General features: G+C 33.1%; 1 protein-coding gene across 7 annotated transcripts in view; it reads right to left on the reverse strand.

Annotated features, from left to right (window-relative positions):
- LOC105321045 (uncharacterized) overlaps nucleotides 1-23,720 on the reverse strand; it is a 62,869-nt gene that overhangs the window by 33,400 nt on the left and 5,749 nt on the right. For 3 of the 7 annotated variants that reach the window (XM_066081747.1, XM_066081749.1, XM_066081748.1), the window contains exons 3-30: nucleotides 18,705-18,992; nucleotides 18,070-18,194; nucleotides 17,512-17,639; nucleotides 16,770-16,994; nucleotides 16,628-16,672; nucleotides 16,364-16,450; nucleotides 15,863-15,959; nucleotides 15,511-15,617; nucleotides 15,119-15,276; nucleotides 14,508-14,654; nucleotides 14,022-14,167; nucleotides 13,262-13,494; nucleotides 12,743-12,961; nucleotides 12,524-12,611; nucleotides 12,264-12,374; nucleotides 11,961-12,038; nucleotides 11,511-11,537; nucleotides 10,556-10,712; nucleotides 9,302-9,459; nucleotides 8,723-8,829; nucleotides 8,193-8,289; nucleotides 7,705-7,833; nucleotides 6,984-7,136; nucleotides 6,337-6,501; nucleotides 3,222-3,318; nucleotides 1,595-1,759; nucleotides 794-877; nucleotides 134-187 (exon numbers count right to left, since the gene is read on the reverse strand). In XM_066081747.1, the coding sequence (XP_065937819.1) occupies nucleotides 134-187; nucleotides 794-877; nucleotides 1,595-1,759; nucleotides 3,222-3,318; nucleotides 6,337-6,501; nucleotides 6,984-7,136; nucleotides 7,705-7,833; nucleotides 8,193-8,289; nucleotides 8,723-8,829; nucleotides 9,302-9,459; nucleotides 10,556-10,712; nucleotides 11,511-11,537; nucleotides 11,961-12,038; nucleotides 12,264-12,374; nucleotides 12,524-12,611; nucleotides 12,743-12,961; nucleotides 13,262-13,494; nucleotides 14,022-14,167; nucleotides 14,508-14,654; nucleotides 15,119-15,276; nucleotides 15,511-15,617; nucleotides 15,863-15,959; nucleotides 16,364-16,450; nucleotides 16,628-16,672; nucleotides 16,770-16,994; nucleotides 17,512-17,639; nucleotides 18,070-18,194; nucleotides 18,705-18,992 (3,675 nt within the window). Of the gene's footprint in view, nucleotides 1-133; nucleotides 188-793; nucleotides 878-1,594; nucleotides 1,760-3,221; nucleotides 3,319-6,336; nucleotides 6,502-6,983; nucleotides 7,137-7,704; nucleotides 7,834-8,192; nucleotides 8,290-8,722; nucleotides 8,830-9,301; nucleotides 9,460-10,555; nucleotides 10,713-11,510; nucleotides 11,538-11,960; nucleotides 12,039-12,263; nucleotides 12,375-12,523; nucleotides 12,612-12,742; nucleotides 12,962-13,261; nucleotides 13,495-14,021; nucleotides 14,168-14,507; nucleotides 14,655-15,118; nucleotides 15,277-15,510; nucleotides 15,618-15,862; nucleotides 15,960-16,363; nucleotides 16,451-16,627; nucleotides 16,673-16,769; nucleotides 16,995-17,511; nucleotides 17,640-18,069; nucleotides 18,195-18,704; nucleotides 18,993-21,993; nucleotides 22,054-22,167; nucleotides 22,329-23,720 lie in introns of those variants that run through there. The other 4 variants (XM_066081750.1, XM_066081751.1, XM_066081746.1 and 1 more) reach the window with 3 other exon arrangements.

The following is a 23,720-nucleotide window of genomic DNA, read 5'->3' on the forward strand; positions in this document are numbered from 1 at the left end:
AAGTCTAGAGATTATTCTAATAAGTGATCAGATTTGTCAACTTCTTGGAGCATGCAAAATGAGCTACAAAGATTAATATACAATTTACAAAAGATTGTTTTAATTTTTAAAAGTGGAATCCTAGCAACCATACCTCTATGTCTTGGGTCTTCAACTTCCACTACATGGGGTGCACCCGATTTCTTGTCTGAAAGAAACCAAAAAAATAAGGTCAAAAGATGTTATATGTGTGTTGAGTTTTAATTACTTTAACAGCCATGTTTTATCAAAGATTTTGAAGTTTTCCTTTTCATTTCAAAACAATTGACGAGTGTTACAGCTGGTTTTTTATGCATTTACAAGTTATAAATGTCATTCATTAGCCCATAATCATTGACAATTCATAGAATAGAATCTTATTGATTTTTTAAAAATTCATATTATCTACTTCTGAACATTCATATCAATCTAGCTTTTACATTTTACAGAGCATATTTTCCCAAAACATAAAAAACATGATGTACTCAAGTTATCTATAAAACAAACTTCATTTACTTCAACTTAATATATATATTTGCTAAATAATGCCTTTAATGCAGATTTACCTACCATGTTAGATAATCTATGGATGTCAGTTAAAATTATCTTCATATTATAAGAAAGTTAAAATCAATCAGAAAACACTATTTGTATTTTCTCTAAAAATTCATGAAATGCATTTAAAATACCTAAAGAATTCTTAAAAGCATGAAAGAAAGAAAACTGAAAAGAGATGGTTTTAGTGAAGCGTGGAGGTTGAGAGAGCAGTGTTTACCGTCCGTGGTTCGTTTACTTGAAGTGTACTGGTAAGTGGTCGTTAGTGGTGGGACGTTGTTAGTTTCTATATGATGACCCTTCACTACAGAATGATTGAAAATAAACACACAAGCACAAGCAAAACTAAAAAAAACAAAACGAAACAAACAAAAAGGAAGGAAATAAACAAATCAAAATTAAAACTAAACACCACACACCAAACCAAAGCAAAAATGTTTGAGAATAATTATATATGCATGAAAAACATCTAAGTGTGTCATGAAAAAACCTGTTTTCAATGATAATGTTTTAAACATTGTTGGTGTTAATGGTCTAGTCAAGCAAAAATTAGCTAAAAGTCTACATATTCACATAACCATATAAAGTTGATGTGTTATGCATGTAAGAATCAATGGGTTTTACTGCACTTTAAATTTGCAAACTTTATTCAATTCTAAAACCCTTCTAAAATAACTTTGTATGAAAACAATTTTACTCATAAGGCACATTTTAACTGCCTGAGAAAAATATAAGACATTTTGTGTGCTTTAGATTTGCAATCATCAATTTTTTTGTTTAAAAAAATCCCACTGAATAGATTAATTTGATAAACAATTTTACTTTTGTTAAAATCTTATAAAAGTCATAAATATTATTATATCTGATAGTCACAACAAGAGCAATGTTAATTCCATCACCACCACACAAGTTAATATCACAACTACCAGATGAGTAAAAATCATATCTACAAACAAAACCACTATGAGAAAAAAAATTAAAGCCATCTAGTGGTGAGACATTTCAAACAGGAAGTTCCTACCGTCCATGGCGGTCAGGTATCCACTTCCTTCCTGTATGACGATGTATTCCTGGTATAGCTCCTCCTGGTCCTGACGCTCGTCCTCACTCGGTAACTTGATCTGCGACGTCTCCAAAGGCAGTACCACCTCGATCACGTTGGACATACGCCCATCCTCAACATTGTCTGTAACGTCCATTGAAACGATGAAATATCAGTAAAACATAAATGGTTGTAAAAGAAATAAAGTAGATGTCATTGTGATAACCATTTCAAAGGGCCCCACTTCATGATAAAGGATATTAAATTAGAAAGAAAGGCATCAGTAGGCAATGTCTATAACAGTCAAATGGGTGGGAATGAATTGAAATAAATGAATTAAATAGCAAATTCAAACATATTGGTAAAAAGTAGTTTATCATGTAGTACATTTAGAAGTTTAAGTTGCAATCACTTGTGAATCAAACACTATGATCTTAATCAGCTAGATTGACCATTTAAGCCCTTCATGGCAACCTAAGACAAGTGAAATTCTATATTGAATTTCATTTTTACTTTAATCCAAAGCGCTTGTAATGCCATATCACATATAGCTTTTAACATTGACACCTAGCCATCTTTAAGCTATAAATTCAATATTTCAATGTGCAAATTTTGTCCAATTAAATAAATAAGCTACTAAGATCTACAATCAATCCTTATAAATCAATCTATTGCTCTGAATTACTGCAACTGTAACTGTAAATTTTTTTTCAAAAACTGAGGCAATAAACTTTCATCAAAGACTTTCATCCTTTTACAGGCATCAGTGTACCTTCATCTAATTTCCTCAGAGTTAACACAGAAGTGCTTTTAGCAGAGCGTATTACAACTAACATCGAATAATGATACCATTACAGAAAAAAAAATTTTAAGAGAGAATTAAATGAATACACCTTCAATTTACTTCTTTTAATTAAGCTTTAAATGCATTCACCCTGGTAATCAACAACAAAGAAATTGATTTAAGAAACTGTAATATATTTTCATTTTCTCACGTAAATTTTAATCGTAAAGCCACTGAAGCACTAACACCATGATGAATTAGATCTGACTAATAAACTAAAGTTGTGTGCATCTGACTTGCAGGAAACTTACCAATAGAACCATCTGATTATAAAACAATATACATAAATGAAAGAGGTGATATGCTTATTATATTATTATATACAATATACCGGTATATTAAAATGATTATTTCAAATGTTTATTGTGCTTATACACCCAGTCGGTCTTCTAGACCACTAAATTGATAAGGTTACAATATTCTATCGTAAAGCAATAAGGCAAATTATAAAAATGCAGGTATGCAGTCAAATTACAAGAAAATTGTACTTTAAATTACTTCCTGGGTGTATCATACAAACTTACATTTACATCCCAAGCATTCCCCCCCCCCACCCCTCCAAAAAAAACTTATATCCAAATTTGCCTACCAAAACAATCTAATATTGATTATGATTTATAATGCAATTTTAAGAAAAATTTAGAAAAAAAAAATATAGATGTAATTCATCTCATAGAAATGGGTCTGAAAAAAGTTACAAATAAAAACTTTTAACACACGGCAAGAGAAAAATTTCAACTCAAGAAAATTATTTCAATTTACCTTTAGGTAGAGCCACTACATAGATCTTATGCTCTTTTTCTAACTCGCATCCACCAATGAAAACCTTACACCGATTCTTGTCTGGATCAGGCACAAGCTGAGAAAAAAAAATAAAACAAGGTTGCTATAGGAAACTTCAGTTGAGTCAAGAGTTCTACAGACCCTGACAGAAACGTGAGAATGTCATCATGAATAATTGAGCATTTTTTTTGCGCGTACCTTCAACAATAAATAAAAACCAATGATTGCAAGTGTCTCAGGTGAACAGGAATTTCTGTTTTGTTATTGACTAAATTTTTTTTTCTGGGTGTCTAAGAACAATACATATATTTTATAGGAATAAATATACCACTAGAATTGTGTGTAGGGAAAACAGAAAATAAACAGAAACACGGAATAATGGAAGGAGCTGTCTGCAATCAATAGGCTTTTGGAGGCATTATGCCCTGTTCAAACACGGGGTATGTAAAAATGGGGAAAAATTCCTTGTGCAAACTCTTCTACAAACATGCAAAATGGCGTTTCCGTCTGGTTGAAAATTGAAATCAATTAATTGACCAGCGATGGTAAAATAACCTTTAACGTGTATGGCTCAAGCAGTTTCTTTGGAAAGGTGTTGGTGAAATGGAGAGCATTTCATTGAGAAAATATTTTTAGAAATAATTAGCTTTTATTAAAATTTGCACTTCGATGCTGATATTTGAATATACTGGATGCACATTTAAACATCACCCTTAAACACACACTGTGCAGCTATCATAGAATTCTGAACACCTCATGATTTACAGACACTATAGTCTAAATAAATACGATTAAAACGTGCATTGTTTTCAGTAGTTTTCTAAGTAATTAACAACCAGACAAAGAATTTGATCAAATGGAATTGATCAAATTCAAATGGAATGACATTATGTGTTCCTTGTGGAAAATTCCCTACAAAAAGTCTCCATGGACAAACATACAGACACCCCCCACCCCAAACAAATAAAAATCCTTACAGTTTTTAAACATGAATGTGTCAGCTCCTTGTGTGTTTTATATATATACCAGAAAGTGTTGCAATTGAATTTATATGAAAAAAAAAAACATTTCAATACCAAAAAAAAAAAATCGTTTTTAGTAAATTAAAAGATGCCTACCTAGTTTGTTTTTATCAAATTACACATTTGACAACTAATTTTCTGTCAATCCTATACACATTTTGATCTATATAATTCTGATACTATTTCAGAATGTCTCTCAACAACTTCATCATATGTAGAGTGTCCATGGTACAGTAAACGATTTAAGGTCAAATTCAATTGTTGTTTTTTTTTATCAAATGACAGTACATGTACAGCATTATAGCCCTCCAGTACTGAATGCAAAAATACTGGTCAGACTATGTTTTTAACCTAAAGTAGGAAAAAAATATTGAAAGATGGGAGTGATTCAAATATAAAGTCATAAGAGGACTCTTAATTATAAAAATATAAAAATCCATATTTTACCTTTAGTTAAAAAATAAAGAATTCCAAACTTCACAAAGACAAAAGCTGAATTTTTATAACATTCCCAAAGACAAAATTAAAATCCATGCAATTCAAAGATGAATATACACAGTAAAATGCTCCAAAAACGCTGCAAACAGTTTGGAATAACCTTAGGCTAGCTTTACATACTGTCAAATGAAACCATTGGATTCATATAAGTATATACCACTACAGGTCATGAAAAACCAGAATACAGACATTTAAAGTCATGTTGCTAATAATATTAGCTGCCTTATCAAGCACAAAGTCTATTCAAACTTCAGAACGGATCGGTCGCCTTAACATACACCGGGCTCAGGGATTTAAATATTCTAAACAAAGCCCTGGAACCTGCTCATGTATAATTCTTTTATGATCATAGTTACAAAACATTCTGAACAAAACATTGAACTAGGATAATGTGCTTTTTCTTCAAAAAATAATTTCATTGTTTATTTTCATGAATCATAAAAAAATATGAATAATATATTTATTTCTAAGTGAAAATGACTTATTCCTTAACAAAAGGGATACATGAAAATGAAACTTCAGTTAATGTGAGAAATACAAATTGAAATATACAACATGTAATTATCACCTCTTTCCACACTGAGCTGTGGGATTTAAATTCTTTATGCTCAGAGGGTAGATCCAGACATGTTATTTCATTGAGAGATTAAAAGTGGTGATTTCAATTACTACTCAATATGTTTTAAATACAATCCTATAGTTAACATTTCCTTTGAGCTCTTAATGTCTTTTATACATCTTAGCTTTGAGATAACCTGCAGATTGAATTTATATTCTTTCATCGAACACTGTATTATTATTAAACTTAATTCCTTTTTACTTCTTGAGGCTATTTGTGTATTTAATTTCTATAAATAGTGATAAATGAATTGGTTTTTTTTATTTACATCAAGTAAATATTAAATTTGAAAGATTTGTTTATAAACAATGCTCCTAAAACTCATAATGAATACATGCAGAAAATCTCAAAATTTACATGTAAATTTCATAATGCAGTAAATTTACACCTCATCACTGGCTTAATTTTTAGAATATTGTACTTCATCAACCTATAAATCACAAACTTGCATGTACATATTTACATGTATTTAGCGGAGTTTTACTCTACTTAGTAAATTTTGGTTGAAGGTTAACGCAGTTTACTTGGCAGAATTTTCGAATGTAAAAGGATTTTATTGATTTTTCATAGTAATTAATTCCTTGCATTTAAAAAAAAAAAATTACAGTACATTGGACCATAAACTTGTCAATGATGTAAATGTATTGGACATTCTGTAACACTGTAGAAACTGCATGTATAAGAACTGAGGCCAAAATAAAACGATTGTTTGTTTGAAACTGTGTCCCGCCTCATTGAAATACCCCCGCTAATAAAATTTGATTAGCAAAAAATGAAGAACTTTTTTATTAATAGGGAGTTTTTTATTTTTTACCAATTTTTAATTACTTAATTACTCTTCAAATTGAAAAATAAAAAAAAATTCCCTCCTTTCCTCCCTCCTGGGTCAAAAGACCTTGAGACGGCAATTCCAAACAAACATTTTTTTAAGTATGGCCTGAATTAATATTCTTACCATGGAGCCACACTGCTGCTGGTTGAGGAAGACGAGGTAGCCCTTGATGGGGTACTCGGTGGTATCTATGGACATCCACACCACCACCAGGGCGTCTGGCTTGTTGGCCCGCTCAAGGGAGATCACTGGGCCACCCTCCTTGGTCATCAGTGGTACTTTCATTGTCTGAGGAAAGAACAATAGCCATTATCAGTATTGCATTACTTTCTTTTACATTAATTAATTTCAAATCTGTAGTTATGAAACACATGGTCAATTCTGAATTTGGCATGAGAGGTTGATACAGTTTATACTTGTACATGCATCACATATCCAACTATAAAATAAGCAATGCTTAATATGTGATGGCTAATCTATCACGGTTAAAAATTTTTTTTATAAAGTCATGTTTACATCCAAAAATAAGAGGAAATCAACCAATTTCTTTTAAAAAATTTTTGCGCCTTTGAACACAAAAGTCTGTACACAAGACAAGACACAAGACTTTGTACAAGACTACTGGCAGTATTTCATTTAACGGAAGTGAATGGTGTAAAGACAAATCACCAGTTTGTCGAATGTCTTCAAGTTTATTTGAGTGTGTTGGGTTTTGTACATTTATTGCTATTGACTTCAATTTATCTATTACTTTAATTAGGATGACTGACCAGTTTGTTGGAGGTCTGGGGGTTGAGCTTCTTGTCGACCGAGTACACCTCTACGTAGACCTCGTACAGTCGATTCCCAGCCAGTCCCGTGATGTTCAGACTATTGTTGGTGGCGGGGAAGATGTCGCAGTATGACACGCCATTCAGGAATATCTGTAGAAAGGAGAGCAATTCTATCATATATCTCATAACTGGTAAATGCATCATCATTGTATTAATTAATATTCATTGCATACAAAGGGGTCCACCAAGTAAACACAAACTGCAAAGAGCTAAAACAACTAAAATAGCTACTGGTACTGTAACAGCAATGTTATTGCTAAAACTCAGTTTGACTCTCAGGAATTTAATAAAAGACACTAGCTGGAATTAATCACACAATTCATAAAAATAAAATATATTTTTTTGGGTTCTTTTATTATTTGAATAATTTAGTATGGAAAAAATAATTCAAACTTAAGTTTCTCAAGTCAAAATTTTCAAAATATGATGCAGCTCACTGATGCAAAGTTTGCAAAGGAGAATTACTCATTTTCAATATCCTAATTGATTTATTCCAAAAATTGTGTCATCCTCCCATTCAACAATGCAATAATTATAAAATAACATTCAATGCAGCAGTTGAATTAACCTGATTTGGGAATACTTGGGAAATATTACTGTTACATTTATTTAATAATTTTTTTCTGGCACACATTTAGCATTCACTTTAGTACTGTACCTGGTAGCCTTTAATAAGTTTTTTCTGGACCGCATTAGGCTCTTCCCAGAAGACCTCCATCACCCCGGGGTCAGTGAAGCAAGCCTTGATGGTCGGAGCACAGCTCCACCAATCCCAGTTGTCATTCTTCTGAAGAACAAAGAGCAGACGACTCCAACATAATTTTTTTTCATTCACAATATCAAATAGAAATATTGAAATTGCACTTTGAAGCATCCCTTTATAAACCACTATATATACATAAAAATTGCAAAAGTAAGAGCATTTATAAAATTTATGACAATTAATACCAAACTTCTTTTTTTTGCATAACATTAAAACCCCAGTGAACATTCATTCTTTTAGATAATTATAAGAAAATAAATATTTTCAAATTCGATTTTCTGAAAACTTGGTACTGGTACAAGAAATCTTTTCAATGTCTAATGAATATGCAGGCCTTTTTTACATAATAATCCTGGTGAAAATGAAAAAATATTGCCACTAACCTGAGGGACCTTCTTTTGTGTCTGGTCAGAAGATTCTGTCTCTGATGAGCTACCAGTATCCTCTGTAGTTCCTTCCTTTGGCAAAATCCAGTAACGTCTGCAAAGAAACAACAAAACAATTGAAAAGTGAATTATTCCATACCAATGTGCAAAACTTACTGTTACAATTGAAAGTATATGCTAGTCCATGCGAACTGTCACAAATTATTTCATTAAATTTCTCTTGGTTAAAATTTTCTTGTCCTTTTTTAAAATTAAAGTATTGTAATATATGCCAGAAAAATTGTGGGTAATATATTTTAACTTACTTAAAAAACAAATTCAATTTTTACAGTACCACAGAATATGAAATATATGTCCATATGAATGTGACCTACTTCTTTGGAAGTGATATAGTGAGACAATCCATGGTGTATGTACGCTCCATCATGATCAAACAGTTACACAGTTTAGAAATCCATTCACAAAACTTAAAAGATCCCACACATTGCACCAATTTACCTATGAAATTGTTAACAACCAGTACTCACTTCGAAGTAAAGATGGAACTATTGAGTAGCCCCTCCTTCACGGCCATTGCTCTTATAAAGCACAGCCCGTGCTTTCTGAGGACAACTCCCTTTTCAGGGTTGTATAGCTATAGGAACAGAAACAAAAACAGGTGAACATTTCAGTCACAAAATACATTTTGAGTTTTATCTATCAAGGTCTTGTAAGATTTATAAAAGCTTATGGGAATATTTAAATTAAACCCCCTTGTCTGCCATTACTAAGCAAACTTAACTCCTTTCCTGGAGAGTTCTTACACATTATAGATGGCAGTATTATTATCAAAATCACTTTCTTGCGAAAACAAATTTTGGGCATGATCTAATGGAAATCAATATTCCAAAAAAAAAAAAATGCAGGCCAAAATGTTTAACTAATCTTTTACCAATAAAGTACATTAAGGTCTTATGCCCTATTGATTGGCTGATAAGAAATCGTTCAATGTAAACGTATCTGCAGAGCAGTCTATAGCTATTCATATATTTTCAATGACAATCTGGTCGATTCCATATGAAGTTCAGGTGGGAATTTCATATAAAAAACAAATCTATAATAGATACCTTGGCTGATTCCATGTGAAGTTCAGGTGGGGATCCGTCGGTGGTGTAGAAGATTTTGGATCCCAGGGTCTCGCACGTCAATTCGATCTTGCTGAACTGGTCGATGGTGCCGCCATTGATGGAGTTGCTGGAAATGGTGGGCTCCTTCACATGCTCAGCTGATAACAGAGAAGACCTGATTTATCTGATTCTAAAGATAATTCAATGTTAGCTTAGCATTCAAATAACAGGGCAATTTACATGCATTAACATTTCAAATTCAAATAATTCATCACATGTAATTTACTCCACAGGCAATGCAATCACATAATACAACTTTTTGATATATTTTACAAATGAGCTAGTTTCTTTTTTAGATTAGAATTTGTAAAAAGAGAATAATAATTGCATATTCATACATTCAAAAGTATGTGATACAAAAGCACATCAAAATCAAAACAATTAATATGTAAAAGCTCTAGGTCAAATTATAAACTCTAAGAGGCATTTAATTCAGACAGACTCTATAATGGCATCAACTTTAAACAGTTTATGGACACTGTAATGCTTTATTAATCATATCAGTCATTTTTTAAAACACAATTTCAAACAATTTACATAATACAAGTCAACAAATCAACAATGTGTTTGTGTCCTTTCTGCTTAATATTTGCAAGCACTGCCAAGCAGTTTGACTATAATAATATGCAGTACTTAGAAATAGAAATTGTAGAAATTATTTAATCAATTCCTTACTTTAACACATTTCCAAGTTTATTCTAGACAGTATATCCAAATAACTTCAAATTAAAAGCAAAACTGAATCTATAGTCATTCTATGAAACATTAAATCTAGATGAACAGGTTGCAGAAATTAAGCCAACTAAATCTTTGATCAACTTTCTTGAAACATAATTATTCTTTTAAAATGCACACAAAGTCAGCACTTCTGAAAGAAAATCTCTAATGTCGATTTGTTAGATCATTTAATCTATAAACGCATTTTAGCCGCATTAATACACAAGCCCAAATCCAGTTTCCACTCATCTCTTACCATCCACAACAAACACAGTACAAATTTCATCTGGTGCCCCTTCAGACATTACAAAATATTGTCCGATCCTATCAAATGTGTGCAAAAACTCCCGATTTTTCTCCAAAACACCACTTCGAAAACCATTTATTCCAGTTACTATTTTGTCTCTGATGGGAACCTAATTAAACAACATAAAATAAATGATTAAGTTGTTTTTGTATAAATGGATGGTTATTTACCTGTTGAAATGACATTAACGGTACAGGCATATCCAGGTGCACCCTGGGAAGCCACTGTGAAATTTCCAAGCTCATCAAAAGTGTAAAGAAAACTGTTATTTTTCACTGGTTTGCCACTGTTAAATGATTTAACACCACTGACAACGTTAAGGGGCTCCTGTTTATTAAATAGAAAAGATAGATTAACATTTTGGATAAGGATCCTGGAGAGGCACCAAACATCAGCTGGAAAATATAATACATCATTCATTTTAAACAACTACAGTATACATATAATCATGCAATTTAGATTTTCATATAGACAAGCTACAATGTATCATAAAAAACAGGTAAATCATTATTAATAATAAAATTTAATTACAAAAATATCTGTAAAATTAAGTTAAAGAACAAACTGAAATAAAAATTTGAAATTAAACCAAATTAATTAAAATTTCTAAAGCTGTTCTTAAAGTATCTATACCAACCAAACATACAGCTAAGGGAAATGTTCTGCATTATCACAGTGAATACATCAATCATAAAATGAATGTCTCTATTGATTGTAAATAGTTACTAACATGTAAATAACACAGTTTCCAAAAAGGGAGATAGGAAATTTGATACAGGAAAAGGGTTCTACATTACAGAGACAGAGGATCAGAATCAAGACTAATGATAATTGAAAAAATAAATACAATTGGTTATGCACATGCAAACATATAAAACTTTTTTCATAACTGAAGTGTTGAAACATTTTAACCAGAGTTACAATTCAAAGAATGTAATATCTTTAATTTAGATCATATATTTAATATCATAGCTATGTTGTAGGATTCCGTAGATCTCACTGATAAATACATGTAGGAGTGCCAATATCAGAGGTGTACAAGATTAGAGGGAAGAATAGATATATCCCTATTAATACATGACAGGTACAGCTATTCCAGAATCTGATGATACTGAATCAACTCACTTTTGGGTTCATTCTGCCCTGAGTTTCCTTGATAACAGTAAGTGAAATATTTGTGCATACAAAACTATCAAAATAACTTATCATATATTTTTAAAATTAAAAAATAAAATCCCAAATAGGGTCTTCTTTTACACTGATATAAAAAAAAGTTAAAAATAAATCATGAAACTAATCATAGGATACCGGTATTATAAAAAGAAAACCACCCACCCCACAGCACAATTTAACATCATGTTCCCTCTACACCCCTTCCCCAGTTCCTGTCCCCCCGTCACATCCAATCTACACAAAGAGCATCCTTTCCTGCCCCACCCACCCCCTCACCACACAATGCCCCCCTTTCTTGTTCTCCCCCTCACATTCCCTCTACACAACAGCGCCCCCCTCTTTACCCCCCACCCCACCACTTGTATATCACATCCCCTCTATAAACAGTCCCCCTTCTCCTACCTTGCTGTCGGGGGAGGTGACATGGATGATGTTGTGCTCCTCCTCTGAATTAATCCAACTCCACCTGACACTCTCTCCCTGTAAAACCAACCAATGTACAAGCTGGGTCAATCAGTCTCTTTCCGAAAATCAAATTTGCATATTAGATATCAAAAGTTATACATGTCACAGTAATCCAAAAATTAATGCTAGAAAATGATGTGGAGTTAGCACAGAATCGAATATTAAAAGACAAAGTCAATCCTGGATCACTGACACATAAACAACAGATTACATGTATAAGTTTTTTTCAGCTATACAAACCTTCTGTACATATACAAAATGGGGATGAAATCCCTGTTTGTCCAACTTAATAACAGTGTTGTCATAGCGTTCATCACTGATCACACTGCTAAATCTGGCATCCTCCAGATACTGACAAAAAAATCAACGAATTCATGTATTACATGCAGTCATCTTCCATTTGCAAAACATTAAAAAAGAAATAAATGCATTATATAGTCTCAAAATTTTTTGCCCATGAAAAGAGGAGGAATGTCATTCTGACAGCAACAAGGACATACGTTATCAATGCTCTTCTTCTGTTTGTTGAAGGACTTGCTGAAGAAATGCAGGACTCCAGTTCTGTCAATTGCCTTGCTTAAACAACATCTGAAAATGGAACAAGATCAAATCTGGTGAAAGAACTTATCAACTGACAGTGACAGAATGACAGTTGAAGAATATAGAAACATACTGACAATTTGACAGTCAGACTTTCTGTACACAAATGAACAGCATACCTTGGGCTTACTCCCTCACACTTCAGGTTTTCCAGTACTTGATCTGGGTGGTCTATCTCCAACACATTCTCCTTCTGTGGGCTGCTGAAGATCCAGCAGACGATGTCATGTACTTTGACTGAGATAGGATCGGGGCGGATGATGGGTCCAACCTCCACCTCGTGCACCACAGGCTGGGTGGTCACAACAACGGCTCCGAAAATCTTTGGCAGACTCTCACTGAAATAATCATTTGGACTTAAATACTTAAATAGTACTAAAGATAAAAGTACTAAAGCTGCATGGAAATCCAGATAACAAAATTTGCTTGTTATAAATTTAAGGTACAGTGACCCTATAATAAGGGAGATAACTCTTGGTATGCTAGATTGAATGTGTGTATTTCAGTAACAAGTTACAATTATTTATAAGACTCCTTATCAATAATAACATTTTCAATACATGTCTGCAGACAGATGAAACACCTTAAAAAAATATTGCAACTATTTCAAATATAACACATCTCACCAACTCCCTTACCTTTTGTAATAAAACACTCCTGGAGACTGGAAGGTATGCACAAAAGCAGAGGGGGAGTCCCTGGCCATTCCGCTACAGAACCCTCCGGGGATGGGGTTTCCCTGGTGAGAGACCTGAATCACATTGTGCTGCTTCTTGGTGCTCTGCCAGACCCACCAGACCCGGTCGTTGGGGCGGACCGACATGATGACCTTCTGTTCTGGTCCACTGTCTGTCAGGTGGATGGTGTGGTTCTGAAAAAGGAGATTTCAGGTCAGCACAGTGGATTATGGTACTTTCTGTTTCTGAAAACTACTAAATCCAGAGATTTTAGGTGAATATTAAGGAGATTATTTTCTGTTTTGCCTTTGCAGAACTACAAAATCCAGAAAAATAAATTTGAAGTACATGAATGTAATATTTTTTTCAGAAGGCAGTTGCATTTTTCAAATCATCCCTAAAATCTAGAAGCTAGTATTACATACTAGCATTCCTAATATTTCACTTAAATAATTAGTGTATGACATTCAAAAAGTGTAAGTGAAATATCTATATAATTATTATTTACATGTATAAGACATTCTTATCTCAAGTTTGTCTCATAATAAGTATTTCTGATATACAGACACTCAGGTAGAAACTAGATACATGTGCCAGTACTGTAAAATTCGCATAACTTCTAAGAATTCATGCATTAACATTTCCACAGATTACAATATGGTCCCACACAGTCATACTGATTGACAAATATCTATACACATAAAGAACCCCGCCCACTGACCTTCTCCCCGGGGCTGACGATGACCGAGCACACATTGGAGTTCCGCACTCGGTAGTGGTACACGCCGGTGGTGGAGTAGAACACGGTGGCGAACCCCACGTCTGTCACCAGCTTCACCGTCTCCTCATCGGGGTGCTGGTATTTAGCTGGAACCAAAATCAACAATTTTCAAACAGTTGCTCAATTTACAATCATTTATGATACTGTTTGAATACATTTCATTATTATTAAAATGGTTAAGCTCATATCTAGATGTACAGGCTAGATTAATTAAGACTCAAGTATCTGTAACTGCTTAAAAAGAAGATGTAAAAATATTCAAGCTGCATTTACTGCTAGAATGACAGTTCAAAAAATTTATATGCTTAGACGTATCTACTTAATATGGTACATGTACTAATTTTCTTATGAAACATTAAATTAATTGTTTTAAATTCTGGAGCTTTAATTCTCTTTTGAATTTCTCTTTCTTTACTGAGTACATACATTCATCATCTGGTGTTGCCGGCCGCTTGGTTGTGGGGTTCAGACATTTTTCTATTTCTTTCAGCAGTACCTGGATACTCTTCTTGGAGAACACAATGGGGTTCCAGTAAAACCAGATTCTCTCCCCTGTCCTGATTCTAACTATTTCTGTTGGAATGAAGAATTCAAAATTGTTATCTATTTCATCTGATATGGTAACATATAAATATAGATTGTAAATATTATGTGCAATTGATTGATATTAGAAATAAATACAAATCATTTTAACATTGCATACATGTTTGTGCTGCATTCTGTTTTCTACTGAAAATACTGTTTTAAGTTCTCATTCTCATTGTCGTGTACCCCATGGTACACAGATAACATAGATTAAATGCAGGGTACAGGCATCTTTGCAATCAGAATCATATAAAAGTACACTGTATTCAAAAGGAAATGTTTTAGATTCATATCATTACATTTTACCTGGAATGCATTACAAACTCTTGGAGCATATGGCTCAGTGGACATGGGCATTAGGCCAGTAACCGAAAGGTCGCTGGTTCAAAACCCCCTGTGGTCACTTGAGAATTACAACTGCTCAATCTACATAAGTAAATGCATTGCTGTACCTGGATCGAACCCATTCTCTGTTATCATGACCCGGTGCTCTTTAGGTTTGGGTTTGACGATCACGGTGCCGATGTACTCCGCCGCTTCCTGGAAGTTCTGGTCGGAGTAATAGAAGACCCCTGGTTCTGTGAACACATGGGACAACAGCCCTTGTTTACTGGAAAATCAAAAGCAAAGAATTACAGTTTGCACATTGCTGGAGAAGAAGAGGAGGAAGTAGATTCACTATAATTATTATACCTCTGAGGCATGAATTATGTTAACTTTATCTTATTTTATTTTTATAAATCTTTTCTTAATTTTTAAAAACTTCTTTATACATGAAGTGGAATTTGCTCTGTAAATGAGAATTAATAGGTTAATGAGTGTCTGTGAACTATATTTCTTTTACCTGGGTTGACTCCAGCGGAACCCATTCTGAACCGGTTGATATGGTTCCTCATCATCCTGGTTCAAGGCTGGTGCCTCAATCTGGTACACACAGTGGTGTTTCTTACACTGCAAGAAAAGGGATACTCAATTACCAGTACTAAGGGACAAATTTAAGTCATGTATTTTCAATCTAAACACACAAGAGAGAGAGAGATAGAGATAGAGAGAGAGAGAGATAAAGAAGAGAGAAAAGGGAAAAGAAGGAGAGATTTATGAGTAACATACAAGCATGAAAAATTATTAATATTGAAGGAGTATTGGAGTAAAAGATGACAGGTGTGAAATACTTTTCTTTTTCTACAAACTGTTACCTTAAACTTGTCCCAGAACCACCAGACCCTGTCCCCGGTCTCTATCAGTAACACGGGGGGATGGAACGCTCGGTCCGAGATCTCCACCTTGTACTCCCTGAAGTCAAAGAATAAAACACACAAATTATAAAAATCACACAAATCAATTATCTCCCTTTAAAAACACTGCAAACACTTTTGCACAATGCATAGTGTGGAATCATTTTTGTTCATGGGGGTCAATATTCATGGGTAGCCAAAATGTTCCAGGCTCGTTGGGATGTAATTTCGTTGATAGCAAGTTTAGGATAATTTTTTATAAATATCAAACAAATGCTTGTATATACGTTCACGAGGATGTAAATTCGTGGGCAAGGATTATCCACAAAAGCCACGAACATTGGTCTTCCAACAAACAATGATAATTCCACAGTATGTTACAACTATGCTTATAAGTCTGGGTCTATACACGTTAATTAATATAAATAACTGATTTCAAGTTTGGAGTCATAATCACAATACCTGACACTTTGTCGCACTCGGACGATACAGAAATGTTGCTTGTGTAGTTCGGAGCTCTCTGTCTGGAAATAGTATATTCCTGGACGACTGTTGAAAAAGAAATGAAAATTTTGTTTACATGAATACACAAGAAAGCTAACTGCGTAATGCAAACTTGTTTCGGTTTATTGAATACAATACATTCTCTCTAGAGAACTACAAAAATGTGTGTAAATAGTGATAAAAGATATATGTTTGAAATTCAAACTTGGAGAAAGTACTCACGGAAATTTCTTGGAAAAGTTTCCTGTTATAGTTCGTACTACATTGCTGGAAAAAAAAATTAAAATTCATACATGCTTATCAAAATATATATAATATCACAACATCATGATCTACAATGTAATGATTAACAACCAATACACACCTGCCCCCATCCTGCCACTGGGTTTTGACAAACACCCCTTTGTCTAATAGATAATTCACTTCCTGTATGGAGTGGGGTACGGTGCATTCCTTCCAGGACCACTCAATTGTGTCGCCCTGGTCGATGGCGATGATCTTGGGCTGGAAGCCCTTGTCTGTAACACTGGCCCTCAGGGGCAGACGTCGCTTCACTATCACAGTCAGTGGGGTGCAGCGAACTTTGTCCCTAAAATTGAATGGAATTCTCTAATATAATTTACTGTAAACCAAATTTAATGTGTGCAGGAAAATGTTATAAGGTTGAGGAGAACCTCGTCATCACATTTATTCTCTCAAAAATTCTGTAAACCAGTCAATGATATCAATGAAACTTATTTGAATATTATAACCTTGCATATCTTAGTACAATGTTTATAGATGTTCACAAATTTGAAGATTATTTTCCTCAGCTTCAAACCAAAAAGTATGACCAATTCAATGATTTTAAACATTTCACTTTCTATATATCTTAATTCATTTCTTAGGACTAGCTATTTGTTCTATGCATTTATTTTTTTATTTTCCCTTTAACTGATTTTTTATAAGAAGGGAATATATTAAACATTTTTGAAGTAGCTAACACATCTGCATTGAAGAATTTTTATACTGTACGTAACAGATTTGTTTATACTGAAATACAGGTATTATCCCCATATTAGAAGTTAATTTCAAATTTCCCCAAAGCAAATAGTTCACATGCTTACACTGCAAACTTATATTCCCCCTCCAAGTTGAATTGTTGAATGTAGTTATCTTCTTTGTCCTTGACCTTGGAATCTTTTGATCCAAATCCACCTATCACAGGCCTCAGGCTATCTCCATCATGGATCACCTATAAGATACAAAAAATAGAGAAAATTCTGGAATGTACTTCTATTGGGACTTCAACGTTTGCAGATTTTGTAGGTTGTCCTATCCTACATGTATATAATAAAAATTATGCATTCATAATTAAAAATGTCACATTTTAATGTACTAACAGCTCTTTTTATATTCTTGAACTTATTATGACAAAATTATTAGAAAAGTGACCTCCACGACAATATAAATGATATAGATCTACTGTATAATAATTGAACACATGAAAAAAAGGCTTAAACCTCATCAGGATCTATCTTCAAAAAGGTAAGTAATTCATTCAACACTCTTGATACATCAATTGTGACAATTGTGAAATGCTATAGAATTTCTTGAAACTGTTTACTTACTAAGACCAGTAATTTTCAATTATTTATCATATTTGTTTCGAAAAGAACACTGACCTGCACAATCTCCACAGTTTTGCGGCCTCCTTTCTCAAACAGAATACCTTGACCTTCCATGATGATGACCTCTGGCATGGTGAACCCTGTATCTGTGACGTCCACCACTGCACACTGAACGCCCTCTGAAATCAAATAAAGCATTTTAATTGATGCAGATAGATAAATAACATTCTCAATGAATTTCTTCTGAAATCTGCAGCTACATGATTTTTTTAATAGCAACAGTCACAGTCACTATAGAAAACTACATTACTGGTATTTTTCTTAAAACAAATTTTTTAAAATAATGTATGTGAAATTTTGCATATCAAAATGTACATTAAAAAATTCTATACCAATTACAAATTGACACTGAAACTGGTAAGTAAGTCAGGACTAGTACTTAAAGCCATTATAAAAAGCATATTGTACATGAATTAAAAATGCATCAATTAAGTTTTATTCTTCATTTTATACAATCATGTAGATAAGTGATATACATGTATCCCTCTTCAGACAAGCTATAACTGTAGTAATAAACATGTATCTCTCTCTTTAGACATGTTATACTAACTCTAATCATAATCATCTTTCAAATGTAACTAAACATTCCAAATGGATGTGAAGACATGCAGCTGAAACAATAAACCTACCAACGTATTTCATTTTACTAGTGTCCACCTCATCCTCTGTCGGTACCAGACTCCGTGACCCCCTCTGACTCAGGTCCGGGGTTTTCCTGGTGGCAGGTTCCTCCATCTTTGCCTGGGAGGGGCCGGCGTCTTCTTCCTCTGGGGGGTCAGTCCCGGCGTCGACCTTTGATGGACCCTCCTTCTCGCTCTGCCCTGAATCGAGTTCGGTGTTAGATGGGTCCTGATCTGCTGGCTCTAGTGGGTCAGTCCCTGCCTCCGACTTGGTTGGTAAATTCTCCTCCGGTTCCTCTGTAAGTTGAAATATTTACATTTTTAATTACAGTATCTTTGCCTGTTATAACACTACGCATCGATTTAGTACTATACAGTCCAATAAATTCAAATGACGTATAACTGGGGCACAAGCGGGGTTTGCCTATTTATATTCAAATATTTAATTGTACAATTGCTGAAAATTATATGAATATAAGTAATGAGGAACCATTCTTTGAATATTATGAGGTGATAATTTTGGTCTGGGGGTGATCAAATCTATCATAAAATACTTCAGGCTTTTTTTAATTTGATCATGCCCCAACCAAAATTATCATGATCTCATAATACTCAAAGAATGCTTCCTTATTCCTTAAATAAATTTGCAGGATAACGTGGTTATATTTTTCTTTAAATTCTCCAATACATTGATTTGCAGAATTGATTTGAATACACTTCATAGAATGTCTGGAAATTCAATCTAAATATCTTTTATTAGTTAATTTCTTTATACATGTATTCTGTAATCCATACACAAATAATTATGCAAAATTCTCCAGATAAGTGTGTAGAAAAAAATTATTGAAAAGCGGATATCATTACATATCCCATTAGTATTGCTTGTTTCAATTGTTGAAATACAAAAAAAAACAACTCCCTTAAAGATAGGGGAAGGCTGGGTGTCAAGTTAGCAGTGTAATATAATACATTACAGGTAAATATTTCTGCAAGTGCTTTTATTCCCCACAATGCAGGTAATTTTTACTTAACACACTTCTGACAATTCTAATTACACTGCATGTAGCTTGGGTTTCGCGAATAATTACTTTTTGTATTGAACACTTTATCAGCTATGTTATATAATCTTTTTTAGATCAGAAATGTACCGCATTTAATATTTCTTTAATAGTATGGTAATCACTTTAAAGCAAATAGTCATATTTTTGTAGTGTAGTTGTGGTGTTGTTATCTAACATATTAAACAAGCATTATAAACACTGATTCTTTTAATTAATAAATTTTAGCAAAAGCTTATAAGACAAAACTGGCAAACTTCCCATATACTACATTAATTTTAAAATTCTAACAGGAATTCTGTGAGCAGAACAAACAGATTTTAAAAGCAGTGAAAGCTAGTATATATATCTAAAATATGAAGTTAAAGTAAATAAACTTATTGGATACACAATTACACATATACACTTCAAGTGTTTTCATTTATCAAAAAATAAATAAATAAAGGGTAGATAAAAGGGAACTTATGTCAACAAACCCAAGGAAATTTCTCAGTTACTCAGCAATTGGATTCAGGTCACTGAGAAAATCTCAGAACAATTAACTTGCATATTTAATAAGAATTTACAACCTGCATTTTCATTATCTCTGTTTACATATAATACATTCTTGAAAGTTTTTTTTGCCTCAAATCCATTTTCTCAACAAAGGAGCAGTAGATTTATTCTTTAGCATGCATGGTTATGGTAGCAAAACATTAAAGCAACATGTTACTTCCAAATTTGGCAGGAAATTTATACACATTTTTCTAAATTTGGTTTTAAATAAAACACTTTTTGTTCACCAAATCTGCATGATTATCTTGCTAAGTGCAAGTTTGTACAAAGTAAATAAGAAGCATGGCATCTTGATGAATTATATGTCATTAAATGGCAGAGCCTCTTTTATTGATAAGCTATTCAAACTTTCAATTTTTTTCCAGTGGAGATCGAGTCTTAAATTAAAATTAACACAAGATATTTACTTACAGTATAAAAAGCACTTAAAGGTAATGCATTCTGGCTTCTCAATATTTTTTCTTCAAATAAAATATCTCTGGAATTTTTTTGCCTTCAAATGAAGACAAATTACAACTTAACATTCAACCACCATACATCCATAATCCAACTATCATGGTAATGACAATTTATTATTTCAAACGTCTATTACATAATACGTATAGGCAAAATGATTTCATCTGATTGTCTTGGTGGCAGTGAAAATTGATCTGTTTTTTTTAAACTAAAGCTATTAATGCTTTTCTGTTTTAACTTGACGTAATATTTAAGACATTTGACAAACCTACAGTCTGTCTTTAAAGTTACTGGCCAAAGTTACATGGCTAGGGCCATCCTTAAAAACATATTTGTTTCAAATTCCTGCCTTGGGGTTTCTAAAGCCAGGTGAAAGGGAAGGAAATTCTTTTTTTATTTTTCAAAAATCAAAGTTTAACTAATTAAAAACTGGTAAAAAAATAAAAATCTCCATATAAAAAAAAAGTTTCTTCATTTTTTGCTAATAAAATTTTATCAGATATGGGGGGGGGGCAGAGGGATGGTATTTCAATGAAGCCGGAGGCAATTCCAAACAATAATATCATTTTGGCCTAGCCTAAAACATTTTACTTAATTTAACCCACAAAGAATTCTGTGAACCACATTATTAATAATTAACTTTTATTTTTTTTTTTTTTACATTTTCTTCATTAGTTGAAAATGATATCATACAAAGAAAATTGTGTGATAACATGAACACAGAAAAATTGCATGGAAATTTTTAACAAGATATCGTTAGAACAATTGTATGCTAGTAAATTATACATCCATAGTTATGTTCAAACTAAATTACATGTTATGCACAGTTTTATTAAACATGTTTTCTAGCATTCATCTCTAAGACTATGATTATGCCAAAACATTTAAAATCTAAAAAAAATTTTAGTTTTCGAGTCCATAACTATGAGTAACAGTCATTGATATTATTACAACAGACTATAGACCATTTTTTTAAGAATACATAATTCTATATAGCTATAGAATTGAGACTTGTACGTATGAATACATTGCTTGATTAAGTTGAATACCAAACTCTGGTTATATTAAAAACAACTTCAATACATGGTATTCCAAATCACCCTATAATTATTTCCTTATATAGTAATTATGCCATAGACCTATACATGTACCAGTAATGAACAGCACACTTTTATTAAGTTTAAATTCACACACACAGAGCATATAATAGCCATACAAACAGAATTTACCTGGCACTGTCTCCATAATGCGTTCGATTATTTAATTTCCCGACGCAAATAATAATAAACCTGTTAAATTCCAAAAATATTCCACATCAAAATCCTAAAAAAACGGAACTGTTTATGAATTTTAACAAAGTTTCCATGATAACTCAAAACACTTTTACGTTGAGGTACATGTACCTTTATCAAAACATAAAGCAATCGGCTGCCATTAGAAACACTATCGATATTGCCTATCGCTAGAGATAGGAAACATGAATTCTTCGGCGGAAGGTTACTTTTCCACTTAATCCCCTTGCCTACACTTTTACTGATCAAGAGAAACTTTGAACTGGATTCATTGCATACAGCATTTGATAAATGAACGGGTTGCTGTATGGTTTATCAATGGGGCCTCTCGGATATCAATACAAACATTTAGCAGGAAAGACATATTATAAGGCAGACAAATCTTGTCCTTATATTTACCTCTAAATTAAACTTGTCCGGGTATATTTAACACAAAGGCTACCTGTATATTTGTACATCAGAATTGTGCGCCGATTTAAGATCTACAGAGTATCGACTGTTTACCATCTCAACTACCGGTACTCCAACGAAAATGTGAAAGGAGTGACTCTTTTAACAAGTTCTGAACAACTTTATTATCACAGGACACTGCTAGCCCAGTGTATCCATAAAATTTTACAAGCAAGCTAGGACTCAATATTTAGCCTGACTGAATTTTCGACATATGTACATAATACTTTGATTGTATTAAAAATGTTAACAGAGAGAGCAAAAAAGGTCGAGTGCATGGGATTTGCGCAATAAATATACCGGTATGCATGTATTTACATCCATGCATACCTAGCTTAAGGCTGTGTGCAGAAATACACCTCACTGCATCCATTTCTACATGTACCTGAATTATAAGTATGATATATTATGTTAGTACATGTTTGTACTTATACATACATTGCATTTCATAAAACTGTTTGGCCAATTCAAGACCATGTATGGTCATGGTACTGATATCAAACTTTGTATGAGCTGTGTTATGAATTTCCAGAAATAATGTATATTCATTAATTCAGATTTTTGAAACCTCTAGTTGACCACTTAGTCTATATCTAAGTATGTAAAATCTCTCTGGCTCTTCCCCTCTCTCTTTCCATAGCCTCCACCCCCTCTCTTCTTTCTCCCTCCCTCTCTCTCTCCTCCCCCTCTCTCTCTGTCTCTCTTTGTCTGTCTGTCTGTCTGTCCGTCTGTCTGTCTGTCTGTCTGTCTCTGTCTCTCTCTCTCTCTCTCTCTCTCTCTCTGTGACAGTTATTTGATCAGTCAGTAACAATGTGAAATTAAGAACACCTCACCACTCCTTCAATTCATTTACAGCTTGATATTACTGCTAAATACTGCATATATATAAAGTAAACTGACATGAGGTAATTGACATTCCACCATAGACAAAGAGATTGATCCTTAAAGCATTAGATCTTCTTCTGACCAGTGACCATATGTGTTAAGTGAACAACATAATAATCTCTAGCTGTCCTTTTAAACATTGGTGATAATCTACCTTTTAAAGAAATATTATAAATATGCAGGTATGTAGGAGTTGCTTTAATCCACTTTTGAGGTAAACGTCTGCAACGAATAATATTTCGTATACAAAGAAAACTTTATTATACAACAGAGTATGAACAATTTGGTGTTTTATCATATTTATTAATTAGATTAATTAGCTGTCACTT

This window comes from Magallana gigas, chromosome 4 (assembly GCF_963853765.1).
Source record: "Magallana gigas chromosome 4, xbMagGiga1.1, whole genome shotgun sequence".
Classification (NCBI taxonomy): Eukaryota; Metazoa; Mollusca; class Bivalvia; order Ostreida; family Ostreidae; genus Magallana; species Magallana gigas.